Consider the following 25,536-nt stretch of genomic DNA (forward strand, 5'->3'; position numbering starts at 1 on the left):
TGAATTTAAATCATCTTAAAATGTTCATCATAATGAGTTTGGAAGGAAGGAGGCTGGATTTGAGACCTATGAAAAGTACTACAATTTTTCTACCAACTTAATTTTAGAAAATAACAAGCCAGTCCAGAGTTCTTCACAGAACTGCTTAGAAGCAAGCACAAGGAATCTACAAAACCACTTCTCAGCAGGCATCCAAAGAAGAGTTTAAGAAAAACTAGCTGGGCCCCACCCTACCTCTCTCCTTGCCCATCAAAAGTTAGGGCTTTTTCCAGTCTTTAATTTTTCAAACCACAAATGAGCGTTAACAATTAGGATCACATGGTTCCTGGTAGGCTTTTTATGACAAAGGATGTGTTCCAAACGAGATCCAAACATCCTCTATAGTCAAGTCTTGGGCAGAGCTGTAGAGTTTCTCAAGAATAAGATCTCTAACCCGCCTGAGCATCTGAGATAGAAACTGCATGTGGTTCAACCACGGCGTTCTGGGGTATGTGAAGAGCTGACTGTGTCAGCACACAAAACCTGAAACGCCCAGAGCCCTCCCGACAGATGCTTAGTCTTTCACCAAGTTCCTTCCTTCCTGACTGGATCACCAGAACTAGAGCACACCCCACTCTCCTCAGCTGGACAGCACTACCACGCGCATAGATCCCGCATGGCAAGGCATGACTGTGAGGTCCGCTCCTGGACGGCAAGCAGACTCCACCCTCCTTGCAGCAAAGCCTCCGCCCAGTACCTGCGTTACCTAGGCAACTGGCACACCTAGAAGAGGTCACATCTGCTGAGGTCACATCTGAATTTGACATGGCCACACCTTTCTCTGTCCATACCCTAGATAAGGCCTAGCCCAGGCCCAGACTCTCTTCTTTCCCAACTCTCTTTCCCTACTCTCTCTTCTCTTTTCCCAGCTCTCTTCTCTTTCCCAACTCTCTTCTCTTTCCCAGCTCTCATTCCCAGGCCTTTCCCAGCCGCGTGGAGGGCCAACATGGCCTGGTGCCAGCCAGAACGATGAATAAACCTACCCCTTACCTGAATACAAGTGTGTGGTGCTGTTCTTACTCGGCTACCTCTTTTTAAAAAACTAACATAAATGGTGCCGAAACCTGGGAAGGGCTTAAAGTCAGGATAGGTGGGATTCCTCTCTGTTTTTTTTTTTCTTTTTGTTGGCTTGGGTTTTCCCTTTTTTGCTCTGAGGAATACCCATAGTTCTGACGGCCTTTTCGCTGTCTCTGCAGACACAGTGCATCAATACCACTGCTGGCCTCTACATCTCCCTCCACGCTTCTACATTTTAGTGAGTGAACTACTCTCTAAGGGTTCTCTGTTGTTCAGTCTCTCTTCAGACGTGGTACCACGCCGGAGAACCTGCTAGGCCTTTAACTGAAAGGCTGGTCACCAGGACGCTTGACTCTGGTTGCTTGGCTACTCCCCCCTAGAGGGCTCGGGGGCAAGTTGGGACACTGCTTCCATCCGATAATCCCTCCTTCACTCACTAATTTTTTCTCTCCTATGCCTTTAATGGAGTGCTGTGTGTCACTCCAGTGCCATGAAACCCCTCTGAAATGCCTCCTGCACTCCCTGGAAAGCCAGAGCGCCTAACTTTTTATGCTGTTCTCAGATTTAGACAATTTTTGCCTCTGCAATGGTACATGGGTAGAAGTCTGTTTACTTTTAGGCTCTCTTTGCTCTCTCTGCTAATCATGTCCAACTTTCTCTCCTTTTTTCTACAACTTTTTGGCTTGTGCCCTGAAGAGTGCGATCCAGGCTGAGTTCTGGGGACCTCCTCTAGGTTCCCTCTCAAAGGCTAGCCAAACTAGGCTTGATCTATTTGTTCAGGCTTTCTTTGCATTTTTTTTTCAGAAATTTGCCATATTGAGTTCACCATCTTGGCCACATGGTGGGTTAAGGGTTTGGCCCTATCTGACCCATACCCTTCCACCAAGCTTACTACTCCTCCATCCATCTATTCTAATGTACCTTGCTGACAACTTGCTCTTCTCACAGACCCTGGCTGGTAACTGAGGCCCAATCATCTGATGTACTTTGTTAGCAAAGATGTCTAAACACTATTGTCAAAATTTTAGGTTTTGAGTTTTGCCTTTTTTGTTTTGTGTTGTATATTCTAGTACTGACTAAGTGATTCTAAAACATAGGGCATATCTGTTCTAAGATTCTCACATCTAACGAGTTTTGTCATTGCAGAATATTTTTTGGCCAATTCTTGATAAGGACCAGGTAAGCTTTATCCTATTTGATCTCCTTGTTGCTTTAATTGGAAATAATAAAGGGTTTTCGTGGCAAAGATAGCAATTCAAAGACAGTCCGGGCTGAAAAATCCCTAAGACTCCATCTCCCAACTAACCTGCAAAGAGCCAGGCTGGAAGCATGGCTCAAGACTCTTATCTTGAACCGGCAAACACTGCAAGTGGTACTATAACTCAAAGTGGTTCAGTGCTAGCCTTGAGCAGAAGTGCTCAGGGATAGTGCCCAAGCCTTGAGTTCAATCCTCCTTGAATACCAACTGGGACAAGCCATCCCAGCAACAGGCACCTAGACTCAACCAGTCTGGGGAACAAGGGACCATGGAAAGGAATAAGAGGAGATGATGTCACATCAGCAACTTTGTGCCTGCCCTTTCAAAATTAACCAGAGCTGGAGGTCAATAGAAGTAAGAAGATTGTCCATCAAGTGTCCATACCCGTCTACCTATTAACTGAACAGGAATTTATATTCTTGCCTTTGTCACCTGACTTCTCTTCTACCTAGTCGCCAGATGTCAGAAGTAGCTAGGGACATTTCTACCAACATTTTTCAGCCCCAAGTCCTTCCTCTTGCCATTTACTTGCTCTCTAGTATTTTATTTTCCAGCCCCTCAGTGTTTCATGAGACTTCTCCAGACTTCATCTAAGGACTCACGGCCATCAAAGGACAGATGCTGCTCGCTGCCTTCTCTGGGAGGGGACCAAATTCCAGCCTTTTACCCCTATTGTCGACATGCCTTGTCAGCAGGAAGTAGCCAGAGAGAGTCTGCACCCTATTTCATGATTATTAAAAAAGGCTGGAATGTAAGGTGCGCTCCTGGATGGCAAGCAGACTCCACCCTCCTTGCAGCAAAGTCTCCGCCCAGTACCTGTGTTACCTAGGCAATTGGCACACCTGGAAGAGGTCACATCTGCATCAGCCTGAGGTCACATCTGAATTTGATGTGGCCACACCTTTCTCTGCCCATACCCTAGATAAGGCCTAGCCCAGGCCCAAACTCTCTTTCCCAGCTCTCTCTTCTCTTTTCCCAGCTCTCTCTCTTTCCCAACTCTTTCCCAGCTCTTTCCCAGGACTTTCCTAGCTGCGTGGAAGGCCAACACGGCCTGGTGCCAGCCAGAACAATGAATAAACCTACCCCTTAACTGAATACCACGTGCGTTGTGTGGTTCTTACTCGGTAACCTCTTTTTAAAAACCTAACAATGACAAAACAGTTACTGTTGTAGCCCGAGATGCCTTAATGGCAGTATTAATAACTTCCCAATCAGGAGACTTAAACAGCAGCCCCTGAAGTAAACTGGACCGTTTCTACATACCTCTTTCCTACCTCTCTCTTTTCTCTCCGTCCTAGTTTTCTTTTCTAGCAATTAAAAAGTAAATCCCTGAATGTGCAATATATCCCCCTGAAAAAAGCATGCTTTCCCTTCGTGCTTTGTAATTATCTCTGTATTACACATGATCTTTTTTCTTTGTTTCCTCTTTTTCCTTTTTTTTTTTTTTTTTTTTTTTTTTGGTGCAAGTTTTGGGGCTTGAACTCAGAGTCTGGGGGCTGACCCTGAGGTGTTTTTGCTCAAGCCTAGCACTCTACTACCTGGTCCACAGCTTCATTCTGGCCTTTTTTTAGTAATTAATTGGAGGTAACAGTCTCAAGGAATGTCCTGCCCCAGATGGCTTTAAACCCTGATCCTCAGATTTCAGTAGAGATCTGAGTAGCTAGGATTATAGGCATGAGCCACTGGCACCCAACTACATCTGGCTTTTATTAAGCAAGTCTCTCATGTTCAAGATTTGCTGTCATTATTTTGTCTCATAGTATGAAGGACTGAATCCAGGCTTTCTTCAAATAAGCTTTGCACTGAACCCTTTTATTTTGATTTTGTTTTTCAGACGGTCTCATTAACTCTGCCAAAGTTAGTGTCACACTTATGACATCTTCCTTTCTTTGCCTCCCAAGTAGTTGGGAACACAGGTTTACCACTGGGCAGAGCTTCTTGTAAGCTCTATTTGTTTCATGTTTGTTTGATTGTAGGGCTTGAACTTAGGGCCTGGGCCCTGTTCCTGAGCTGTGTGGCTCAAGGCTAGCCATCTACCACTTGAGCCACAGTTCTACGTCTGTCTTTTTTTTTTTTTTTGATATTTAATTAAAGCTAAGAGTGTCAGGCTTTGCTGCCCAGGCTGGCTTCAAACTGGGATCCTCAGAACCCTGATCCTCAGATCTCAGTCTCCTGAGTATCTAGGATGATATGTGTGAACTGCAGGCACCCAGCTACTACTCGACATTTAGAAACAGTTTTTTAACCTTCACAAGTCTCCAATGACGATTTTATTAATTTCTTCCTAAATTTCTAATTCCTAAGGTGTGGCAGCTTGGAGCACATGTTTGACCATGGGATAGAAACTATTTATTTGTGGAAGATAATAATCTCAAATTGATGCTGGGATCTTGATAAATTTTGCAAGGTCTAAATCCTAATTAATAACGTTAGAAACAAACAGCCTCCCACATTCATGTCTTTTTTTAAAATCTAGATTCTGCATGAGAGAAAAAATGTGAAATTTGTCTTCTCACTTCCTGCCGCAACCATGCTCAGGGCTCCAAGTTTATCTCGAACACACACACACACACACACACACACACACACACACATCTTATTTTCCTAACCTAAGTGTATCCTGCCTCTAATCTGCTACCACCATCCCCCAAACCCTCTACAGAACTTCACTGCCACTACCTCCACATGGCAGCAGGTCTAAATAGACTGTCCCATGATAAAATTAAAAACAAGCTCTGTCAAAAGAAAAAGATAAAAGAAAAAAGTCAGGTGTCAGTGTCTCATGACTATAATCCTAGCTTCTCAGGAGACTGAGATCTGAGGACTGAGGTTTGAAATCAGACAGGACAGAAAATTCCAAGAGACTCTTATCCTTGATAAACTACCAGGAGTGGAGTGATGACTAAAGTGGTAGAGCACCAGCTTTAAGCAAGAAAATAAAAGGAACAGCACCCAGGCCTGGAGTTCAAGCCCCAGAACCAGTACCAACAAAAGAAAGAGAAAGGAAAGGAAAAAACAATACACTTACTTTTCCAAAGAAAAAAGAAAAGGATTACTTATTGTCAGATTAGAACACATTTCCCTAATAGAAATTGTAAAATTTCCAGCAACCTTGATGGAAAAGGTGTCATATATTGAAGTCATTAGAGGTGACAGTGGACGCCAGCACAGCAGTGCAGTCCTTTACCCATCAGCATATCAAATGAATAGTAGCGGGGATATAGATTCTCATAAGCTCTCACTGCCTATAGAATATGAGTCTTCAGAAGCAGCTCTATCTTGCAGAACAGAGCTGAGGCCCCTGCAGTTGGGCCAGCTGAGGAGTGCTCCTGGGGAATGGGTCTCCACCAATCCCAAGCAAAGCACTCAGGCACAGAAGAGAAATCACTTTGAACCAGTGCCTGCAGCCTGTAAAGAGATAAGCAGCAGGAAAGGAGGGGGTGGGATACTGGAACCCTGTAAGAAACAAAAGGATCTTTTCACACCTGGCAGAATCTTAGGTCCAGCTTACTGGTAGGAACCACATCAGATGTTCCTGGAGAGTTGAACAGTTCTAGCTTGGGACAAGTTATGTCATCACCTGCTAGAAGTTTCCATATCATGGTCACTGAAAACTTCATACTCTAAGCTGGAAACAGTGGCTCACATCTGTAATCACAATTTGAGGCCAATCTAAGCAATAAGTCATTTAGACCCTATCTCCACCAATAAGCAAGTGTGGGGGAGACAGAGGTAGAAGGATTGTAGTCTAAGAGTGCCAAGGCAAAAAAAAATCTATGAGAGACCCAATGAGAACAATAACCTACAACAAAAAGGGTTAGAGGGGTGCCTCAAGTGGCAGAGTGCCTGCCTCACAAGCACAAGGTTCTGAATTCAAATCCCAGTACCACCAGAAAAAAAAAAGAAAAAGAAAAAAAGGACAAGAGAAGAGAAGGCCGGGTGCCAGTAGATCACGTCTATCATCCTAGCTACTCAGGAGGCTGAGATCTGAAGATTGTGGTTCAAAGCCAGCCATGAAACTCCAATAAACCACCAGAAAACCGGAAGTGGCCTGTGGCTCAAGTAGTAGAGTGCTAGCCTTGAGCTGAAGAGTTCAGGGACAGTGCCCAGGACGAGTTCAAGCCTCACCACCAACAAAAAAAAGGAGAGAGAGAGAAAGAGAGAGGGGGGGAGGGAGGAGGGGGAGGGGAGGGGAGGGGAGGGGAGGGGAGGGGAGGGGAGGGGAGGAGAAGGGAAGGGAAGGGAGGGGAAGGGAGGGGAAAGGAGGGGAAAGGAGGGGAAAGGAGGGGAGAGGAGAAGGAATGTCTAATAGTGTCCAAGTCATGCCCATGATAGAAGAGCACACATAGAGGACTGCAGCCAAGGCAGCCCAAGCATGCAGTGAGACCCTGTCTTGAATAACCAGTGCCACAAGGGACCGATAGAGTGTCAGGTGACAACGTATCTACCTAGCAACTGTGAGGCCTCAGTTCAAACTTCATTACCACCAAAAAATAACCAGGACACTATTAGATTATTCACTTTGATTCCCCTGAAGCTGGAGATCACAGGCATTGCCAATGTGCCCAGCCATCCACCGAGATGGACGCCTGAGGATTTTTATATTCTGGAAGGCCTCAAACTGTAACCCCCTGATCTCTGTACCTCAAGTAGCTGGGATTCTGGGCTTGAACCAATGTACCCAGGTAAATTGCATCTTTTATAGGTTGAATTCTGTTCAAGGTTAAGACGAGTATCTTAACCTAGTAAGTATAGAACCTAGCACACACAGGACTCCATGGCTTTAGATGAAACCACACAATTACCCCCCCCCACACACACACACACATACATCCATCATATATCCTCCGATCCCTCTTCCTTAATCACCACATGACTGTGTCCCTGTGCATTTCCCAATATAAATTTCCTGCCCTGCATTAGGGGCCTATCTTACTTTAGGATGATCTAGCTGACTTCACATCCATAATGAAAGCCATATTCTGTCTTCTTCTGATACTCTCATTTCTAATGTGAAACTTACAATGTAGTATGGGCTAGAAAACTCAGGAACTGGCATGGCTAAGAAAGAAGATTAAAAACAACTTGCTGAAAATGAGACTTGAAGGATGGGCTTTAATGTAGCCTTTCTGGCTCCCCCTGGGTTCTCAGACACATCTTTTCCAACAGAACTCAATTATGTGGCTCTGAGATGGAAAATGATGTGACACACACTGTGTGTTCTGGATAATTCTGCCGTTCGGTTTGGCATTAAATTTCCTGGCAAACACTTGTTTCTTTGCAAAGGGAATGCTGTACTGAGATGCTAGACAAAATTTCCATTTCAGAAGTCAGGTATTTTCTACATCAAAATGAACACAGTTATGTAAGGAATACTGTCCAAAGTCAGGACATGGTGTTACCTGACGCTCACAAGGTAGCATGAGCACCACAGAATGATTATATGACCCTGTAAGTGGAAAACCCAGGCAACATTTTTTTAAGTACTTAATAAACCTACCCCTTATGCATATCCAGCAATCATCTTTTTTGTTGTGTTTCTTAAGTTCTTCTTCAGTGACTTCAATCAGTCTGCCTTGCATACCTGTCAGGTCCTTTCCACTTTTGGTCAGTCGAATCCAATCCATAAGACTTCTGCCTTGTTTTAAAGGGACCTTAAAAAAAGAAAAAAAAAATGGCTTCTTTGAGTTGTTTTTTTTCTTTTCAGCCCCCTCTCTACTACCAGTCTTCAGGATATTTCATTATTTTTATTCCCATTTAAAAAGATAAAGTGTCTCAAAACGCTGAGTCAGGAAAATTGGAAGTTCAAGGCCAGCCTGAGCAAGAAATGTGATCAGGTCTCAAAGACATAAAGAGAGCCAAGTGCTGTGGCTCAGAGCAGTGATCACCACTACTCCAGAGATGGAGCCTGGTTTGAGACAACCTGGTGTAAAAAGTTAGTGAGACCTCATCTCCTACCCAAGCTGGAAATGGGTTAGGATTATGGGTGAGCCTCTGATTGTAGATAGGGAGAAAACAAAGTAGGAGGATTGCCATTTTAGTTTGAAACTGCCCAACAAAAGAAGGTAGTTGGCAATTTTAATGGAGAAAGGCAGCAATTCACATTCTAATTCTAGAAAAGTTAGATTAAGGAGAGAAACAGATCAAACATCAGGAAGGAAGGGACGCAGGATTGGAAGGTTGGATAACAGAAATACACAGTCATAAATGCAATGTCACAAACATGATCACATCACAAGCCTTCATGATCTAAGACATGATTTCTTACTCAATTTCCTTTTCTGTGAAATGGTACAGTAAAAGCTCCCATCGCAGGGTCACTGTGAAAATTAAGTGAAATAACACAGAAAACACAGAGAGCGCACACAGTCACCAGTAAACATTTCAAAAACCCTTGTGATAAAAGCAAATGAAAAGTACAGCTCCCTAAGGCCACATACTGATCTGAGATTAGAACTCCAGTCCACATGGAAGAAAATAATAAAGCCCCAAAGTGATACTACGATTCAAAAGTAGTCCAGAAATGAAAATAAAAAGGAGTGACTCAACAGGTGAAAGTCTCAGACGCGAAGCAGGAAGATGTGGCTACCCAACAGTGGGAACAAGTGGCCTTCACACTGCAGGGCACCCAGGACAGGATTTGCATCCAATTTTGCAAATATAAAATATTTCTGTATGCCACCTGTTGCTAGCAGTCACTATGCCCAACAAATACTCCAGGATATCAGCTCTAGAGACAGCAAGTAACAAGTACAAGAGACACTGTTAAAACTGTCACATACTAGAGGAAGGCAGTATAAATGGTATGACTTGGAGAAATGTCCTTAAACCTAACGGGAGGCTTGTGGACATTCTCTCCTCTAGGTTCTCCTCAACTGGCCCAGAAGTCCCCACCCTGGCATGGCTGTCACCACGGTTCTGCAAGGGACTGGCCTCATCCACCACTCCCAAACAGGAGAGAGCAAAAGGTGAGAGGGGAGGATGGAGTAAGGTGAGGGAGGCCCAGATGTGGGAAGAGATGAGCAGGTGTTGGAAGGGAGGACCAGATGAGGGAAGGAAGGATGGGGAAGAGCAGGGGCTGAGTCTGAGGACCTTCATCGGGCACCTGGCCAGAGCTGGTCCCACAGGTGGGCACTTCGGGAAAAGATTTGGAGTGAGGGAACTGATAAGAGGGATGAAGACACAGGAAAGATGGGGAGGAAGAATTTGGGGTCTGGAGATTGGGGAGATCAGAGAGTGGGGCTGAGAGGATCAAACAGGGTTGACAGGAGGGGTCAGGAGAGAGGCAGGCAGGGGGACGGGAGGGGTCGGGGAGAGGCAGACAGGGGCATGGGCAGGGATGGGGAGGTACAGACAGGGGACAGGAGGAGATGGGGAGAGGCAGACAGGGGGACAGGAGGGGTCAGGGGAGAGGCAGACAGGGGGACAGGAGGGGTCAGGGGAGAGACAGACAGGGGGACAGGAGGGGATGGGGAGAGACAGACAGGGGGACAGGAGGGGATGGGGAGAGACAGACAGGGGGACAGGAGGGGATGGGGAGAGGCAGACAGGGGCATGGGGCAGGGATGGGGAGGTACAGACAGGGGGACGGGAGGGGATGGGGAGAGACAGACAGGGGGACAGGAGGGGAAGGAAGCGTGAGCCTCTACTAGGCCCGGCCAGGCCGAGACGCCGGCGGAGGCGCCGGGGTCACCCGCGTACCTTGCTGCGGCCCCCAGAGGCGGCGCGCTGCTGGGAGCTGGGGCCTGGGAAGGACTGAGACGGGACGTTCAGCATCCTGGACCCCTGGCCCGGCCCGGCCCGGCCCGGCCCGGCCCTGCCCGGAGTCCACACCGCACGGCTCAGCGCCGTTCGATCCGGCTCTGTGGCCGGGCAGACGCCAAGCCCGGACCCACTTCCGGGGTCGCCTGACGTCATGACGCAACACGTTGGAGGCGGGATCATGAGATTACGCACGCTTAGTTACGGACCTGGCGAGTACGCATGCTCAGTTTTCCCTGCCCTGACTTCAGCACTGCGGGATCGCAAGTGGAGAGCGCCAGCCGTGCCGCTGTCCCGAGCTCCGGTGCTGAATGAAGTGTCATAGCGGCTCTTCACCCAGTACACCAACACTCGTCCGAGGGAATTTAGACAGTCATCAACTTTATCAGCATATACACAAATAGCATCAAAGGGGCTGGGAAGGTGGCTCAGTGGTAGACTGCTTGCCTAGCATGCATGAAGCCCTGGGTTCGATTCCTCAGTACCACATAAACAGAAAAAGCCAGAAAAAAAAAAAAAAAAAAGCTCACGTGGCAGAACACCAGCCTTGAGCACAGAGAGGCTCAAGAACAGTGCCCAGGCCCAGAGTTCAAGCCCCAGGACTGGCACAAACAGCAACCAAAAAACCACAACCAAGTTGTCATCTACATGTTGCATTCAACCAAGTTCACTGAGAGATACATTACTTTTCATCAACTCTCCAAATCCAATGGCCTGCGAACAAAGCCCAGTTTTTTGTTCCATCTCTGACCCTCTCACATAAATTCAACATTTTGTAGTGAATCAGAAATACAAATCAGAAAAAAAGTCTTCTACTTTGTGGTTTGCAGTGCTGGGCAGGAGTAGGGACAATCCCAGGCCCTGCAATAAAGAATGTCCTTAGTCCTGCTCTCTAGTAAGAACGCCAGAGATGATCCTTGTCTTTGCTGTCTGTATGTTTCTTCCTTATTCACCTCCATGGCCACATTTGCCAAATAAAAATCTATCAGAAACAATATTAGGAGTTTTATATGTTTGTCTGCATTCAGTTGTATGTGCTAGTGACTTTACTATAGTCTTCTCTAGTTGTACATAATATGACTGCCTTATTTCTTTCTGTGCATCCAACACATTTTAATGGCCTTATTTTAATGAGATCCATCTCCATCCCTTATTTTAGCAGCCACTATCTTGAACCTGTGTGAAACTGCAGGCACCTAATCAGGACAGCAGCATCATTACCCTTCTCTTGACCGCAAGACTGAATTCATTGTTTTGTCAAGAAGTCTTTAAAAAAAAGTCCTTTGAGAAAGACACTAGTTTGGAATGGTTGATTGCAAGACCTCACATTTCTGCTTATTTCCCACCATCTTTGTTTACAAGCTAGCCAATTCTTGCCAGACTAAACTCATGAATGAAGAACCACCAACACAACTGGGGCAATTGTCATGGTGTTCCAGTAGTACATCTTCCTCTTGCTAATACATGTTAACCAAGCTACTGGCCTGTATTTTATGATTGTTGTTAATTGGAGATAAGCATCTCATGGACTGTCCTATCTAAGCTGGCTTCAAATTCAGATCCTCAGATCTTACCCTCCTAGGTAGCTAGGATTCTCAGGTGTGAGTCACCTTCACCCAAGGTTTGGCAGGAACTGAGAGGAGCTATAACTTGTAACTATTACAATTCCTAACCTATAGTAGGTGTTCAGACACTTTTTGAATATTTTTTAATAGTTATTTTATATCTGAGTAAGGTAAGTTGGAGATGTGATCAGACAAGATTAGAGTCAGCATGACACAAAGCTCTCACAATAAGAAAATATGTATGAACTAGCTGAGGTTCAATGTCACTTCTGTGAAATGGGGAATCTCTTTATATAAAGATAGCATTGTTTGGATCTGCATTGAACATTGGTATTAGTCATGTGATTACTTGGTATGAAATAACTTTAGTAGTTGGTAAAAGTATTTTTGGGGAGAAATGAAATGGTGATGAGTGAACAGGGTCTCATTTGAACATTTACCTAACATAATCATACCAAGGACAAAACCATTGTACTTAAGAAATACTTCAAATGTGAGAAAAACTATAGGATTGGGAAACTTTCTACTTAAAATATTTAAAACCTATTGTTTGAAGTATTCATAATAATTGTCTCTTTTTTTTCTTCAGTTGGTCACGGGGCTTGAACTCTGGATCTGGGCGCTGTCCCTCAGCTCTTCAGATCAAGGCTAACGCTCTACCACTTGAGCCATAGCACCACTTCTGACTTTTTCTGTATATGTGGTGCTGAGGAATCGAACCCAGGGCCTCATGCATGCAAGCAAGCAAGCACTCTACCACTGAACCACCTTCCCAGCCATCAAGAGATATTTTCTTAGCTAACTACCTCAGATCCTTGCCTCTACCCTTAGCATACTGGTTATAGAAAACAATTTTTGAGATAAGATCCTGTTAACTGTCCCAAGAAAGTCTTGAACTTGCAGTCTTCCCTCTTTAGCCCCACATGTAGCTTATATTAAAGGCTAAAGTTCTACTTGTGGTTGAGCTCTTTGTATATATGACCTAAAAGAACTTCATGAACATTGCTTATTATATTTCTTCCACTTTGCAAATCGTCTGTTTTCTGTCTCATTAAGGAACTACTCCTCTGTGTATCTACGGAAAAACTAATCACTGAGAAACCATTTCACGTCTCATAAGAAAATTTTCACTTGAGAATATCAAAAGCAGGGAAAGAAAAGCAAAAAGAAAATTGATTTACATATATATTTTACATATACAGAAATTAATTTTACATATATGTGCTTTATGTATATATTGCAATACCCAGTTTTACTTGAGCCCACCTACCTTGACTTTTTCCTAGTTAATTGGAGAGAAAGTCTCAGACATTTCTGTCCAGTCTGGCTTTGGCTTTGGTTTTTTGTTTGTTTCTGTTTTTGTCTGTTATGGGGCCTGAACTCAGGGCCTGAGCACTGTCCCAGAGCTCTTTTGCTCAAGGCAAATGCTCTACCACTTTGAGCCACAGTTCCACTTCTGGTTTTCTGGTGGTTAATTGGAGATAAGACTCTCATAGACTTTTCTGCCTGGGCTGCCTATGAACTGCGATCCACAGATCTCAGCCTCTTGAGTATCTGGGATTACAGGAGTGAGCCACCAGTGCCCATCTCCCAGGCTGGCTCTGAACCATCATCCCTCACTTCACAGTCTCTTGAGTTGTTAGAATTACAGGTGTGAGCCATCAGTGCCTGGAAAAAATTGATACTGATATGTTTCCTACTTGGCAAGGATCTTAGCTCTATCAGACAAAAATTGAAAAAAAACTTTTATATTCTGGCTTTTGGGCTCCATTGTTTTAGGTTCTATGTAAGTCACTCCCATTTAAACATCTTATTTTAATTTAGGGATCCATCAGTGGAGTACAGTATGTAACATACTTTCTCTTTTACCACAAGATTTTTTTTTTGGCAGAGGGAGGGAAGGTCCGGTCGTGGGGCCTGAACTCTGGGTCTGGGTGCTATCCCTCAGCTCTTCAGCTCAAGGCTAGCACTCTACCACTTGAGCCACAGCGCCACTTCCAGCTTTTTTCTTTTTTGCTTATGTGGTGCTGAGGAATCCAACCCAGGGCCTCATGCATGCAAGGCAAACGCTCTACCACTGAGCCACCTTCCCAGCCCTTACCACAAGATTTAAAGACAGGAATAGTATTATTAAAGTTTGTTCTTTATTGCTTTGCTTTGTTCTCTCCCCCCATACTGTGTATTTAGCAGTACTGGGTACTGAACTCAGAGTCTCATCTTGCTAAGATACCACTTGAACCAGGACCAGAGCCCTTTCCTGTTAGTAATCCCTAAAATTTAAGAGCCCTAAGTTTGGGTTTTGTTTCTCAATGATAGAAAATGGCCTTAAGGATTTTCACCACCTTCCCAAACACCTAAGTATGTGGTTGGTATGTGTTCTTCCTCTTCTTGTGAGGTATATTACAAGACCCTGCCTTGAAAAAGTTAGGGCTGTCATTGTCTGAAAAAACAAGTAAATAAAGATAAATCTGTAATGTACTAAAAAGACCAAAATTATCCTCTGTGTGGGTGCTCATGCGCGCATGCACGCACACACGTGTGCCATATTGGGATTTGAACTCAGCCTGAGTGCTGCCCCAGGTATGGTAGGCTGGTGTGTTACCAGTTGAACCAAACCTCCACTTTTGGCTATTTGTTGGTGAACTGGATATGGGTCTCACAGACTTTCCTGCCCAGGCTGGCTTCAAACCATGGTCCTCAGATCTCAGCCTCCTGATTAACTAGAATTACAGATGTGAACTACTGATACCTGGCTGAAATGATCCTTTGTAGGCCCCCAGGGTTTTTAATACAGTCAAGACACTTGCAAATGGTACCTCTTTTAAATCCCAACATCTAATTCTTACAGGCCAAAGTACCACAGTAATTACAAAATACTTCATTTTATTAATAATGTATATACAAATAAATTAGTTTCAAAAGATTATGATACATTTGTACAATAAATTCAAGTCCTTCTGTTTTGCATATCTTCTGGAGTAACTAGATTAATTTTCAGGTCATCTCGGCAGTGTCATCTTCACTATCAGAATCTTCATAAAATGAAATTGTGGCTTGAACTGGAAAATTTTTCAGAAGAACTTCTGCTGCTTGATATAAGTAATCATAACACTTTGACTTGGGCCAAAATAATCTGAAAGAAACAGAACATTTGTTTGTTTTATCTTTTTCACATTTGTGAAATGGTCAAATTTCAAAAGCTCCACAGAATCAACAGTCGATTTAGACATTTAGATAAAATCTTGCAATAGTTTAAAAATATCCTTATCACAGCTTTCATGATGATTGTTCACCAAAGTATCAGTAAATGGCTGATCCTTTTAAATCCTTATCCAAGCTATAAATTAGAACAAACAAATCCGTATAATGTCTTGTATAAACATAAGATCAATGTTTAAGATAGGTACATACGCATATAATGTGTATATATATACATATGTGTATATATACATATATATGTATGTATACACACATTATATATACATATCACATACACAAAGTTTGTCTTTCAATTTCCAAATTCCTTTGGAGGAATGACTTCTACCAATACATTAAAAATATGGATGACAGCCAACTTTGTGAAGATGACAAAATATTATGCACCCTAAACACCTACTGTCTGTCTTAAAATTCACAGATTTAATTCTTTTGCTACACGTGTAGTCCATGTAAGCTTCTAGAAGTACCAAAACCAATATTTTCAAAAGCGCATCTTAAAGTATAGAAAAGCTACCTGTTGCTACACCAGACTTCAGCCCGCCTTCTTCCTCTCTCTCTCTCTGTCCATTCAACCAAATTTGAAAACACCAGATTGATATAAAGACACGTGTAAGTGATTATCTCATAATTTACCATACCTAATAAGTCTGAAATGTACCATCTGGCCTATTTGGTTCTCACCCAAAAAAAAGATAGGAGAGTGAGGGCCGAAGCCTGGGCCACTCCAGGGCCAGGGCAGTGACTTCACTGCAGCCTGTGTGTGGTCATTCACAGAAGCCCTGCAGCCTGTGTGTGGTCATTCACAGAAGCGTATGCCCAGTGCTCCCAAAGCAGCTGCACTGGAAGGCTGGGCAAACTTTGCATCTGCCCAGCCCAGAGCGGCTCCTTGTGAATAATGCATCTTCCACAGCCCTGTGTCTCCACAAAAGTGGAGATATTCTAACCAGAGCAATGTTGCATTATGGTTCCATTGTAAGAGACAACACTAGAAAAATGAAGTTTCTAAACGTTTCTGGCGAAAACATCTCCAGAGTTCACACACTGAATGCCTAATAACATTAGTTTGTTCAATAAATATAGTGGTGCTGACATTATTCCTAATTTAATAATAATAATCATGAACTTCTAATACGTCGACGACCCGGGGGAAAAGAATGAGAAACACAGTAGTGGTCAAGACAGAAATGAATCAAAACAAAATGAGAGAAGTACCAGAGCAAAAGCTCACAAGGGTTCCAGACAAACCTGACCAGCACGTTCAAGTCCTGGCTCTCCAGGAAAGCCCACACTCCACACCCCGGCTTCCAGCTCCCCAGGGTTCCCCGACTGTGCCATGCTGTGCCAGGGCCTCAGTTTCCTTCCTCTGCCCTATCACCGCGTCCTTCGGCCTGTGGAGCTTCTTTGGAGACTCAGCCAGGCGACCAGAAACACGAGTCCCTGAGATGTCGCCTGCCCTCTGCGAAGCCCAAGCAGCCCTCTGCCCATGAGCACACACCAGAGCAGAGCAAATCCAGCCCAGTGCTTGTGCCCAGGCGTCCTTCCCCCAGACAGCCCCGCCAGCACGGACTCACGCCTGTGGGCTGCTCACACACACTTGCACACTTGGCCACCTCCACGAGGCGCTTCGCCCAGCAGCTCTCCCAGCCAGCAAGGCGCCCGACGGTGACCGTCCCTATCACCCGACAGGCTGTCACCGTCACCCGGGTACAAGTCGCGGGGAGTCGTACAGGAAAGCCCACGTCTGGGCAGGGAACAGAAAAGGAGCCCCCACCACTGAGATAAAACGTGTGCCGCCCTCCTAGCATGGACTTTTCTCTAATGTCCACTTCCTGCTAAGTGCTAAGCCTGGCTTGCTGGAAAATTCTCTCCCCTCCTGCTGAGTTGCTGCGGAATAATATACAGACTAATATATAATGTACATAATAGAATAGAATAATATACAGAATAATATATAATGTACATAATAGAAAAGAATAATATACAGAATAATGTATAATGTGCATAATAGAATATACAGAATAATATACAATGTGTATAATAGAATATATACAGAATAATATATAATGTGCATTTTAGGATAATATACAGAATAATATATAATGTACATAATATATAGTGTAATAATATAATAATATACATAATATATAATGTACCTAACATAATATATATGTACATAATATAATACACATAATAATATAATGTATATAATATAATGTGCATATTAGAATAAGACATAATAATATATAATGCATATAATATATACAGTACATAACAGAATATAATGTACATAGTAGAATATTATATATAATAATATACATACTTCAGACCCATTTGAATTAAAAATAAAATAAAGGTGAAATAAAATAGTTAAAACAACAACAACAAAACCCGTTTTCCAGGCACTGACATCTCGGTTGGCTTTGACCTTGCCCCACGTTCCCGCCCTGCAGCTGGGAGCGCCAGGCCGGGTCCAGTTCCCAGGTCGCCCGCCTCCGCCGCGGGGGTCGCCTGCCTCCGCCGGCCCGAGCCCCGGCCCCGCCCGGCCCGCCGGCCCCACTCACCTGACCGGGTGTCGGTGCGCGGAGCTCTTCCCTGGAGCGGGGGTCCCGCCGCGGCCTCCGGGCACCTGGGGACACAGCAGGGGAGTCCCGGTCACCGTACCCGCTCCGGAGCCGGAGGCCGCGCACGCACATGCACGCACGTGCACACACGCACACACACGCGCTCACCTGCGCACGCGCACCACACACGCCGGCGCGGGCACGCAGGCACTCACCTCCGGCCCGCCCGGCCGCGGCGCCCCCCGGTCCTCCGCTGGGGCTCCGACCCACGGCCTCCAGAAAACGGCGGGTGTGCAGGACGCGGGCCCCGCCTCGAGCGGCGACGGGAGCCGCACGGGGACCCGCGCAGCCCGCGCGCCGGCGCCGGGACGGGACGGGGGCGCAGCCGCTTCCAAGCCGCACCCCGAGTCCGCGTCCGCGCGCCGCGCCCGGCTCCCCGCGCGCCCCCCGCGCCCCGCGGCAGCCATGGCCCGGCTCTGCGGACCCGCCGGGCCGACCCTGCTTTATACCTGGCGGGGCCACCGTCCCCGCCACTGTCCCCGCCCCCGGGTCCCCCGCGACCCGCCACCACCCCTCCCCCCGGAAACCCCCCGCGACCCGCCACCGCCGGGTGGCGTGGGCCCCGCACGGGGTCTCGGAAGAACAACTGAGTCTGCAGCCATTTCCAGGGCTAGAAGCGGGAAGCGGCTCCGCGGTCTCAGGACGGGGGCGGCGGTCGCTGGCTCCCGGGCTTCGCTCCGGGCTCGGGCTCCGCCGCTCTAGTGGCTTCTAGGCCTATGGTGGTGCTGGGTCCTGAGTCCCAGTCCTGGGCTCTGAAGGCGGGGTGCTGAGTCCCCCAGAGAAATGACCCGATCCCTCCCTCTGAGACCACATGGACACATTAGATACACACACATGCACACACACCATATAAACACACACATGCATTGTATATGTATATGATCATTTATATATACATATGTGTATGTGCTCTAATATAGATAACACACATTGTATGGGCAGATATAGTCAATATGTATATAATAAACATGTTTTTTCATGTGTCTTTTCAATGCATCTATATTTTTGCACATATATATTTTGTGTATATTCTATAAATATATACATAAAATGCACATAACATACATAGAATGGATACATATACACATATAGAACATATCTATATGTTCTAAGAATATTTTCATTGTATATATTCTATGTGTGTAACGTATATTCTGTGTATATTCTATGAATATGTACATAGGATGTGTGTGAACGTGTGCTCCTTGGCCATTCATTTACTTTACTAGAAACAGTCCATTTACTTAGCCCCTCCCTGCCTGGACGATGAGATAGGATTTTCTCTAGGAAATGAACCCCATGACAATGGATATACACCTACCTGTGACTCAGTGGACTGGAGTTGTGGCTAGGCTAAAGGAATTACACGTATAGAATGTCTGTTGTATGCTTGACACACAGTGAAGCCTCAATCTATGATAAACTGTTTTAAAATTGTAAGGCCTTTACAGATGGTAGGTTATTCCATGAAATGGCTTATTTCAACCCCCTACACCAAAAGATGGATATTAGTCCTCCTCACACTAAACTTGATGAACCAGATGTCATAAACAGAATGAAGCCTATTTTGAACGGGTTCCAAGTTTTTCACTGTGTTCTTTTTTGATGGAGAACATGGTGGCAGTGTCTCTTCTACCTTGAGATGTTTCTCAGAGCATGGCTCCTATTCACACTGGTCTCCTGGCTGTCCTCGGTAGATCTGGGGTAGCTTTGTCTTTGGGGTGCCAGGAGGAGGCGTTGATTCCTGGTGATCAGAGCAACTCCTTCAGAAAGAATTCTATGGGTGCTATCATATGTGCAGCAAAGGCAGCCTCCAACCTAGGCAAGTGGTCTTGTAAGTAAAGTCCTGCTAAAACCCAGGACCTCACATGGAAGCTGCTATTACAAAAGCGCACTGTCACAGGGTGAACATAGCAAGAGAGCAGGCAGGTGAACTCGGATCACTTGGAAATGTGTTTGGAATTATTAAGAGATTATGTAAATAAAATGGTTAATTTCCTTAACGAAAATGCTTAAGAGTTTTCTGACAGATTCCAATTGTCTGTGGCCAACGTTTTATACCAACAAAATTTCAGTTGAAATCATTGATTTAATAGCCATCTTTATTTTAATCTCAAGGACTAGATTCTTAGTCCGAGTTGACATTTCCAAGCTACAGGCATTAGAGAATGTTCCCAGGTTTAAGGCAAAGATAACAGTTGTGGCAAAAACCAAACTGGGCCAAGCTGGCTTGTGTTGTTTTAAAGCAAGAAGGTGCTCACAGATGGCTGAGGGAGAGATTTAGCAAGTCCATGCTAATCACACCCAGATAGGAAGGGAATGAATACCTCTACTGCAAACAGCCACTCCTGTGTTCCTGCTGGAGCAATCTTGCTTGGCTAAATCACAATAAAGTATGATATTTAATGACCTGAAACATCTCATGCTTCCTATTATAGTTGGCATTTTATTAACATATATTAATTGTACAAAATAATGGATTTTCTTAAATATTTTCATACATGCGTATACTTTGATCCTATTTGGTCCCTTTCCCAATTACCCTCTCTTATTCCCTTCCCCACGATCCCTTTCCTCTTCCCAAATAATTCCCTTTCTACTACCATTATTATTATTATTATTATTATTATATTAGATATAGGTTCTACATACAAGAGAAAATATGAGATGTTTGTTTTAGCTAAAGAATATGCATTTTCCTGTAAATGACATAACTTTGTTCTTTTGAGGCTGAATAATGCTCTATCGTATATATATGCCATATTTTCTTTATCTGTTCATCTGTTGATGGGTGCCTAGGTTGATTCCATGAATAATGCCTCAATACAAAAACCAATATATGCGGCCCGAGTGCTTCAGGTGCACAGGCAGCACACCCCTGTGTGCTATCATCACGATAAGAAGCCACGAGAGGCCATTCCAGTTCGGATGAGGATACAAAGGATTTTCACAAGTTCAGCTGTGAGCTATAAAATATTCTAGGTTCTTGATTCTAGACATTTTTAAACTTCTATTCTAGCCTCAAATAGGTTACCCATACCTAACGAATTGTATAAAAGGAACAATTATTTCCCTCTAACCTAAACAGGAATTGATCTTTGTTCACAAATTGTATTTTACTACGTGAGACATTTTGTACTAAATGTTATTGATGGTACAAATGTAATATCCTATATTACTAAATATCAGTAGCCAAAATATGATAAACACCAAGATTGATTTAGGTTTTGCTTTGAGACTATAGCATGAAACGTCTCCATGAGAGATGATGTTGAAAAGAACATTAAATTCAATGAATGAATGTATTGATCAGTTATGAATAAGTAAGTTTATGGAATAAGATGGACTTTGCTGGTCGTGGAGGCCCAGGCCTGGGATGATAGCAGTTGGCAAGCAGAGACAGGAGAATTGAGCATTCAAGGCCAACCTCCTTGGCAATGTACATAGTAAGGTCTCTTTTTACAAACAAACATACAGATAAAGAAAGGATCCACATTTTTTATAGCTCTCACAGTTCTCATAATCTAGTTGGGAAACAGAAAACAAACATGTGAAGGAGACAATTACAAACCTGTAAGAATTCTATAGACAGAATTAGAAAGGAACCTTAGGGGTTTTCTATTTAAGGTAGTCAGGAAAGGCAGCCAGAGGAAAACAAATAAGGACCATTTCCTACGTGATCTATTCATTACTGATGCTACAGAAAAATCAAAACAGAAAATACCTCTGCTCTGATTGGCTTATATTATCAGAAGACCAGACAGATGGTGTGTGGGCTGTTGCAGGGAAAGTAGGCCATATTGAATAATATATTTTCATATTTTTTCTAACTTTTATTAATTACTTAGACTAGAAAAATACTTGACTTATTGAATGGAATTAATACTTTTGAAATATTCTCCCAGCTTAACGGTGGAGCCAAGTTTTACCTGGAAGTATCATGACATTTAAAAGGTGAGATATTTGAATATTAGCCCTAACAAAAGATTACCGAAAACTACTTTTAGTTATTGAATAAAACATAATTGTGGATTTATAGAAAACTACAGACCACACTGCAGTTATTCATGAAGATGGGAGAAAATGAGGCTGCGCATCTTAAAAATCTGTTAGGCATTCCTCAGGCTTTCAGACTACAGATTAACTGAGGGAAGGATATCAGGTAGAGGTGATGTTTATAATGCTTCTCTGAGTTTCATCCTATGTAGCATGGTAGTATTCAATTATAATTGCAATTAACTGTGTAAGACCTCGCCAGTTGCCTATCTCATAGCTATTCTCTACCTTCACCTCTACTCTTGTTAGAACCCTAATTTTGTACCGTTAGCAACTCTCCCTTTTGGAAAAGCTACGTCCTTTCACAAACACCAAGAGAATCATGGTCGGACCAAGCCAACAGTGATCACTTCATTCTTGCCCGTGATTGGTTTCCGCAATCATGTGATCGCATTCTGACCAGTGATATTGAAAAGAAGTCAGGATTAAGGTGTCAGTGCACCTGAGAAATGTCTTTTTTTTTTTCTTGCCTATAAAAAAGCATGAGAGGAAACATTTGTCTCTTTGGTGTTCTGACTCCCAATCTTGGATCTACCTTTGAAGTCAGGGATTGGAGGCTTATGATTAGGGCTAGTCACGTGAGCCGAGATGCTCAAACAGCAGACTGGAGGGAGGTAAGAGTTTGAGGATGATTCTGACACTGTCAAGCCTGTGGAACAGCCACCTGTGGGAAGAGCCAACATCTCTCCCGTCTATACCTATGCAGGTTGCTTATTTTTATTATGGTTGCTGATCAGTTTTTACATCTCTGCTGCAATGTATACCCTTCAGTAAGGAGTTCTTTGGATATTTGTTTAATGGAGTAATTAATGGTCTCCCTGGAAAGCCCGAAATGAAGCTGATTTGGAATTTCCCTATAGATGAAATAAACTCATTCCCAACAAGGAGATGAGTCCTCACAAGGCAAGGCTCTATTGTTTCTCATGGATCCTTTGACTCTTCACAGAGACGTTTGTCATGGGGAATCTCCCAGGAGCAACCACTCAGACACAATATATAGCCAGTGGAGAGTCTTTGTTAGCCAGCCTGCTCTCACACTTGGGTGTCGGGTAGCCAAGTAGGATAGCCCGTGTTCCAACCAAGTCAGTTAATATACCCCTCACCCAGGATTTGGAAATTCCCTTTTTTCCTAATCTACAGCTGCAAGCAAGCAAGCAGGAAACAACAGAAGCAGAAGTCAGCATTAAGCAAGTGGCACCTGATCTAATTTAGGTGCATTTTGTTCATTTATCCCAACCAAGCCATTTCCTAAAACTAGACTCATACTGAAGCTTATCAATTCCAAGCAAACAGGAACTAAACTGTCTCTGGAAGCTTATTATTCCCAGGCAAGCAGGAACCAGCCCAGGGGAAGAAGCAAAGTGTACGTGACTGGATGGTGCTTAGTCATAAAATGGAGGCATTCTGTGTGATATGCTATCACACCTTGGTACCTAGTAGTTTTCTCCTTCAAAATACAAAGTTGAAGCCGGGAGCTGGTGGCTCACGCCTGTAATCCTAGCTACTCAAGAGGCTGAGATCTGAGGAACGCGGTTCAAAGCCAGCCCAGGCAGGAAAGTCCCTGAGACTCTTATCTCCAATAAACCACCAGAAAACCACCAGAAGTGGTGCTGTGGCTCAAGGGGGTAGAGCACTCACCTTGAGCTGAAGAGCTAAGGGACAGTTCCCAGGCCCAGAGTTCAAGCCCACAACTGACAAAAAAATAAAAAATAAATTTGACTAGATAAAGTATTGCCTGAAAACAGTGGTTCCCAAACCCTTCAGTCTTAGGAAACTTTTTTTTTTTGGGTCGGTTGTGGGGGCTTGATCTGAGTCTTTTGCCCACCTCTTTAATTTATGTCTTTATAATAGATGATGGGATGCTTGTTTCTGATCTGGATTCAATCTGGAACAATATGTTGTATTGATTTAAAAAAACTTGAGGGGCTGGGAAGGTGGCTAAGTGGTAGAACGCTTGCCTTGCATGCATGAGGCCCTGGGTTCGATTCCCCAGCACCACATAAGCAAAAATAAAAAAAATAAAAAATAAAAAAACTTGAGCCAGCCCAGCCCTGTGCAGCGCTGGGCCTCAGTGGGGAGGATGAAGGAGTAGGCAAACGCGCTGTCTGATCTACAGAAACAGCTGTGTTAGAACAATTTGGATTCCCTTTAGCTGGAACACAGACCAGATGTTACACAAACCATGCCGTCCTACGACCAGACAAAAACGAGTCCCTCGATGGGTCCTTGAACACATTTCCAAAAGCAAGATCACAGGGGATGCAGACAGAAAGCATTGCAAATTCCAGCCAGATCCCAGGATTCCTCCGGCCTTCAGCGCCCACAATCAAGACTATCTTGGAAGTGGCTGGTCTACAGGACATACGGCTCCAGCTGAAAATAACAAATTTTCAAGTAACGCTGTGGCTGAAACCTTTTACCTTTCTAATATTGTGCCTCAGAATTATGAAAACAATTCTGGATATTGGAATAGAATAGAAATGTATTGCTGTGAACAGACAGAGCAATTCGAGGATGTGTGGGTAGTGTCTGAACCTCTGACCTTACCTGAGACTAGAAATGATGGCAAGAAGACTGTGAGTTACCAGGTGATCGGCTCTCTAGACAACCTGGCCATACCCTCTCATCTTTACAAAGTGATCCTGGCTCAGAGGAGCCCGGGGTCCCCTGAGCCCTTGGCCCTGGGGGCCTTTGTGGTGCCCAACGAAGCCATCGGCTTCCAGCCCCCACTGGCTGACTTCCAGGTGAGCCTAGGGGACCTCGGGCCTGGTGTTCTTTTCCCCGTGTGGACTGGACACGGGTGATCCAGGACCTCTGCTCCGTGGACAGCTGCAAGCTAATGGACTTCCAGGCCTTCACGCTGTACCTGAGCACCAGGAAGGTGGATAGCACCTGCTCGCTGTCCCGGCTGGAGAAGATTCTGGAAAACCTGAAGGATGTGGGCATTGAACTCAATGTGTATTTCATGAGTCGCTACATGAAGAAGCTTAAAGAACTGATTGCTAAGGAGCAGCCAGGCACCCAGGTGGGGAAATCCTCCTAGATGAGTTGCTTTTATAATTTTTGGATGTGTGTGCCCAGTATCAGAACTTGAACTCAGGGCCTGGCCATTCTCCCTTAGCTATTTTCTTTTTTTATTTTGGTCAGTCATGGGGCTTGAACTCTGGGCCTGGGCACTGTCCCTCAGCTCCTCAGCTCAAGGCAAGTGCTCTACCACTTGAGCCACAGTGCCACTTCTGGTTTTCTAGTGGCTTATTGGAGATAAGAGCTCATGGACTTTCCTGCCCTGGCTGGCTTTGAACCATGATTCTCAGATCTCAGCCTCTTGAGTAGCTAGGATTACAAGCGTGAGCCACTGGTGCCCGGCCTAGCTATTTTCTATGTTTTTTACTCCAGGCTGGTGCTCTACTTCTTGAGCCACAATGCCACATGTGACTTTTTTGCTGTGGTTTCTTGGAGATTTTTGAAAGAGTCTCCTGGATTTTCCTGCTCAGAGCTGGGATTCCAATGACAGTCCTCAAATCTCAGCCTCACCGGTGAGCCACGTCACCCTCACCCAGCCTAGATTTTTTAATTCACTTGTTGTTGATGTTGTTATTATTATTATTATTGTCAGATTAGGTCTTGAACTCTGGGCCTGGGCGCTGTCCCCGAGCTCTTCAGCTCAAGGCTAGCACTCTACCACTTGAGCCACAGCGCCACTTCTGGTTTCCTGGTGGTTCATTGGAGATAAGAGTTTCATGGACTTTCCTGCCCAGGCTGGCTTTGAACCACAATCCTCAGATCTCAGCCTCCTGAGTGGCTGGGATGACAGGCACAAGCCATGGTGCCCACCGAGACTCAGCTTCTCCACATGCCAAATCTCTGGATTCCACACTGAACACATCTGGAGGCTACAAGAGCTCGAAGGAAGAGGAAGGGAAGGATGCAGCGGTGGGCAGGGGTGTGGTGGAGAGGACACGGGCCAGTGAAGGAGGGATGGGAGGAGATTCCAAACAGT

The 25,536-nt window shown here is 44.6% G+C and overlaps 1 protein-coding gene and 1 pseudogene across 3 annotated transcripts in view; one reads left to right on the forward strand and one right to left on the reverse strand.

Annotated features, from left to right (window-relative positions):
* The window catches only part of LOC122100762 (cytochrome b5 reductase 4), a 43,759-nt gene extending 33,556 nt beyond the window's left edge, over nucleotides 1-10,203 (reverse strand). For all 3 annotated transcript variants that reach the window (XM_042671131.1, XM_042671130.1, XM_042671132.1), the window contains exons 1-2: nucleotides 10,016-10,203; nucleotides 7,815-7,968 (exon numbers count right to left, since the gene is read on the reverse strand). In XM_042671131.1, the coding sequence (XP_042527065.1) occupies nucleotides 7,815-7,968; nucleotides 10,016-10,090 (229 nt within the window). In that variant the 5' untranslated portion in view covers nucleotides 10,091-10,203. The remainder of the gene's footprint in view (nucleotides 1-7,814; nucleotides 7,969-10,015) is intronic.
* Nucleotides 10,204-19,348: 9,145 nt separating this feature from the next.
* On the forward strand, nucleotides 19,349-24,579 carry LOC122100770 (annotated as a pseudogene).
* Nucleotides 24,580-25,536: the final 957 nt, after the last annotated feature.

This window comes from Dipodomys spectabilis, unplaced genomic scaffold, assembly GCF_019054845.1.
Source record: "Dipodomys spectabilis isolate Male_0828 unplaced genomic scaffold, ASM1905484v1 ptg000600l, whole genome shotgun sequence".
NCBI lineage: Eukaryota > Metazoa > Chordata > Mammalia > Rodentia > Heteromyidae > Dipodomys > Dipodomys spectabilis.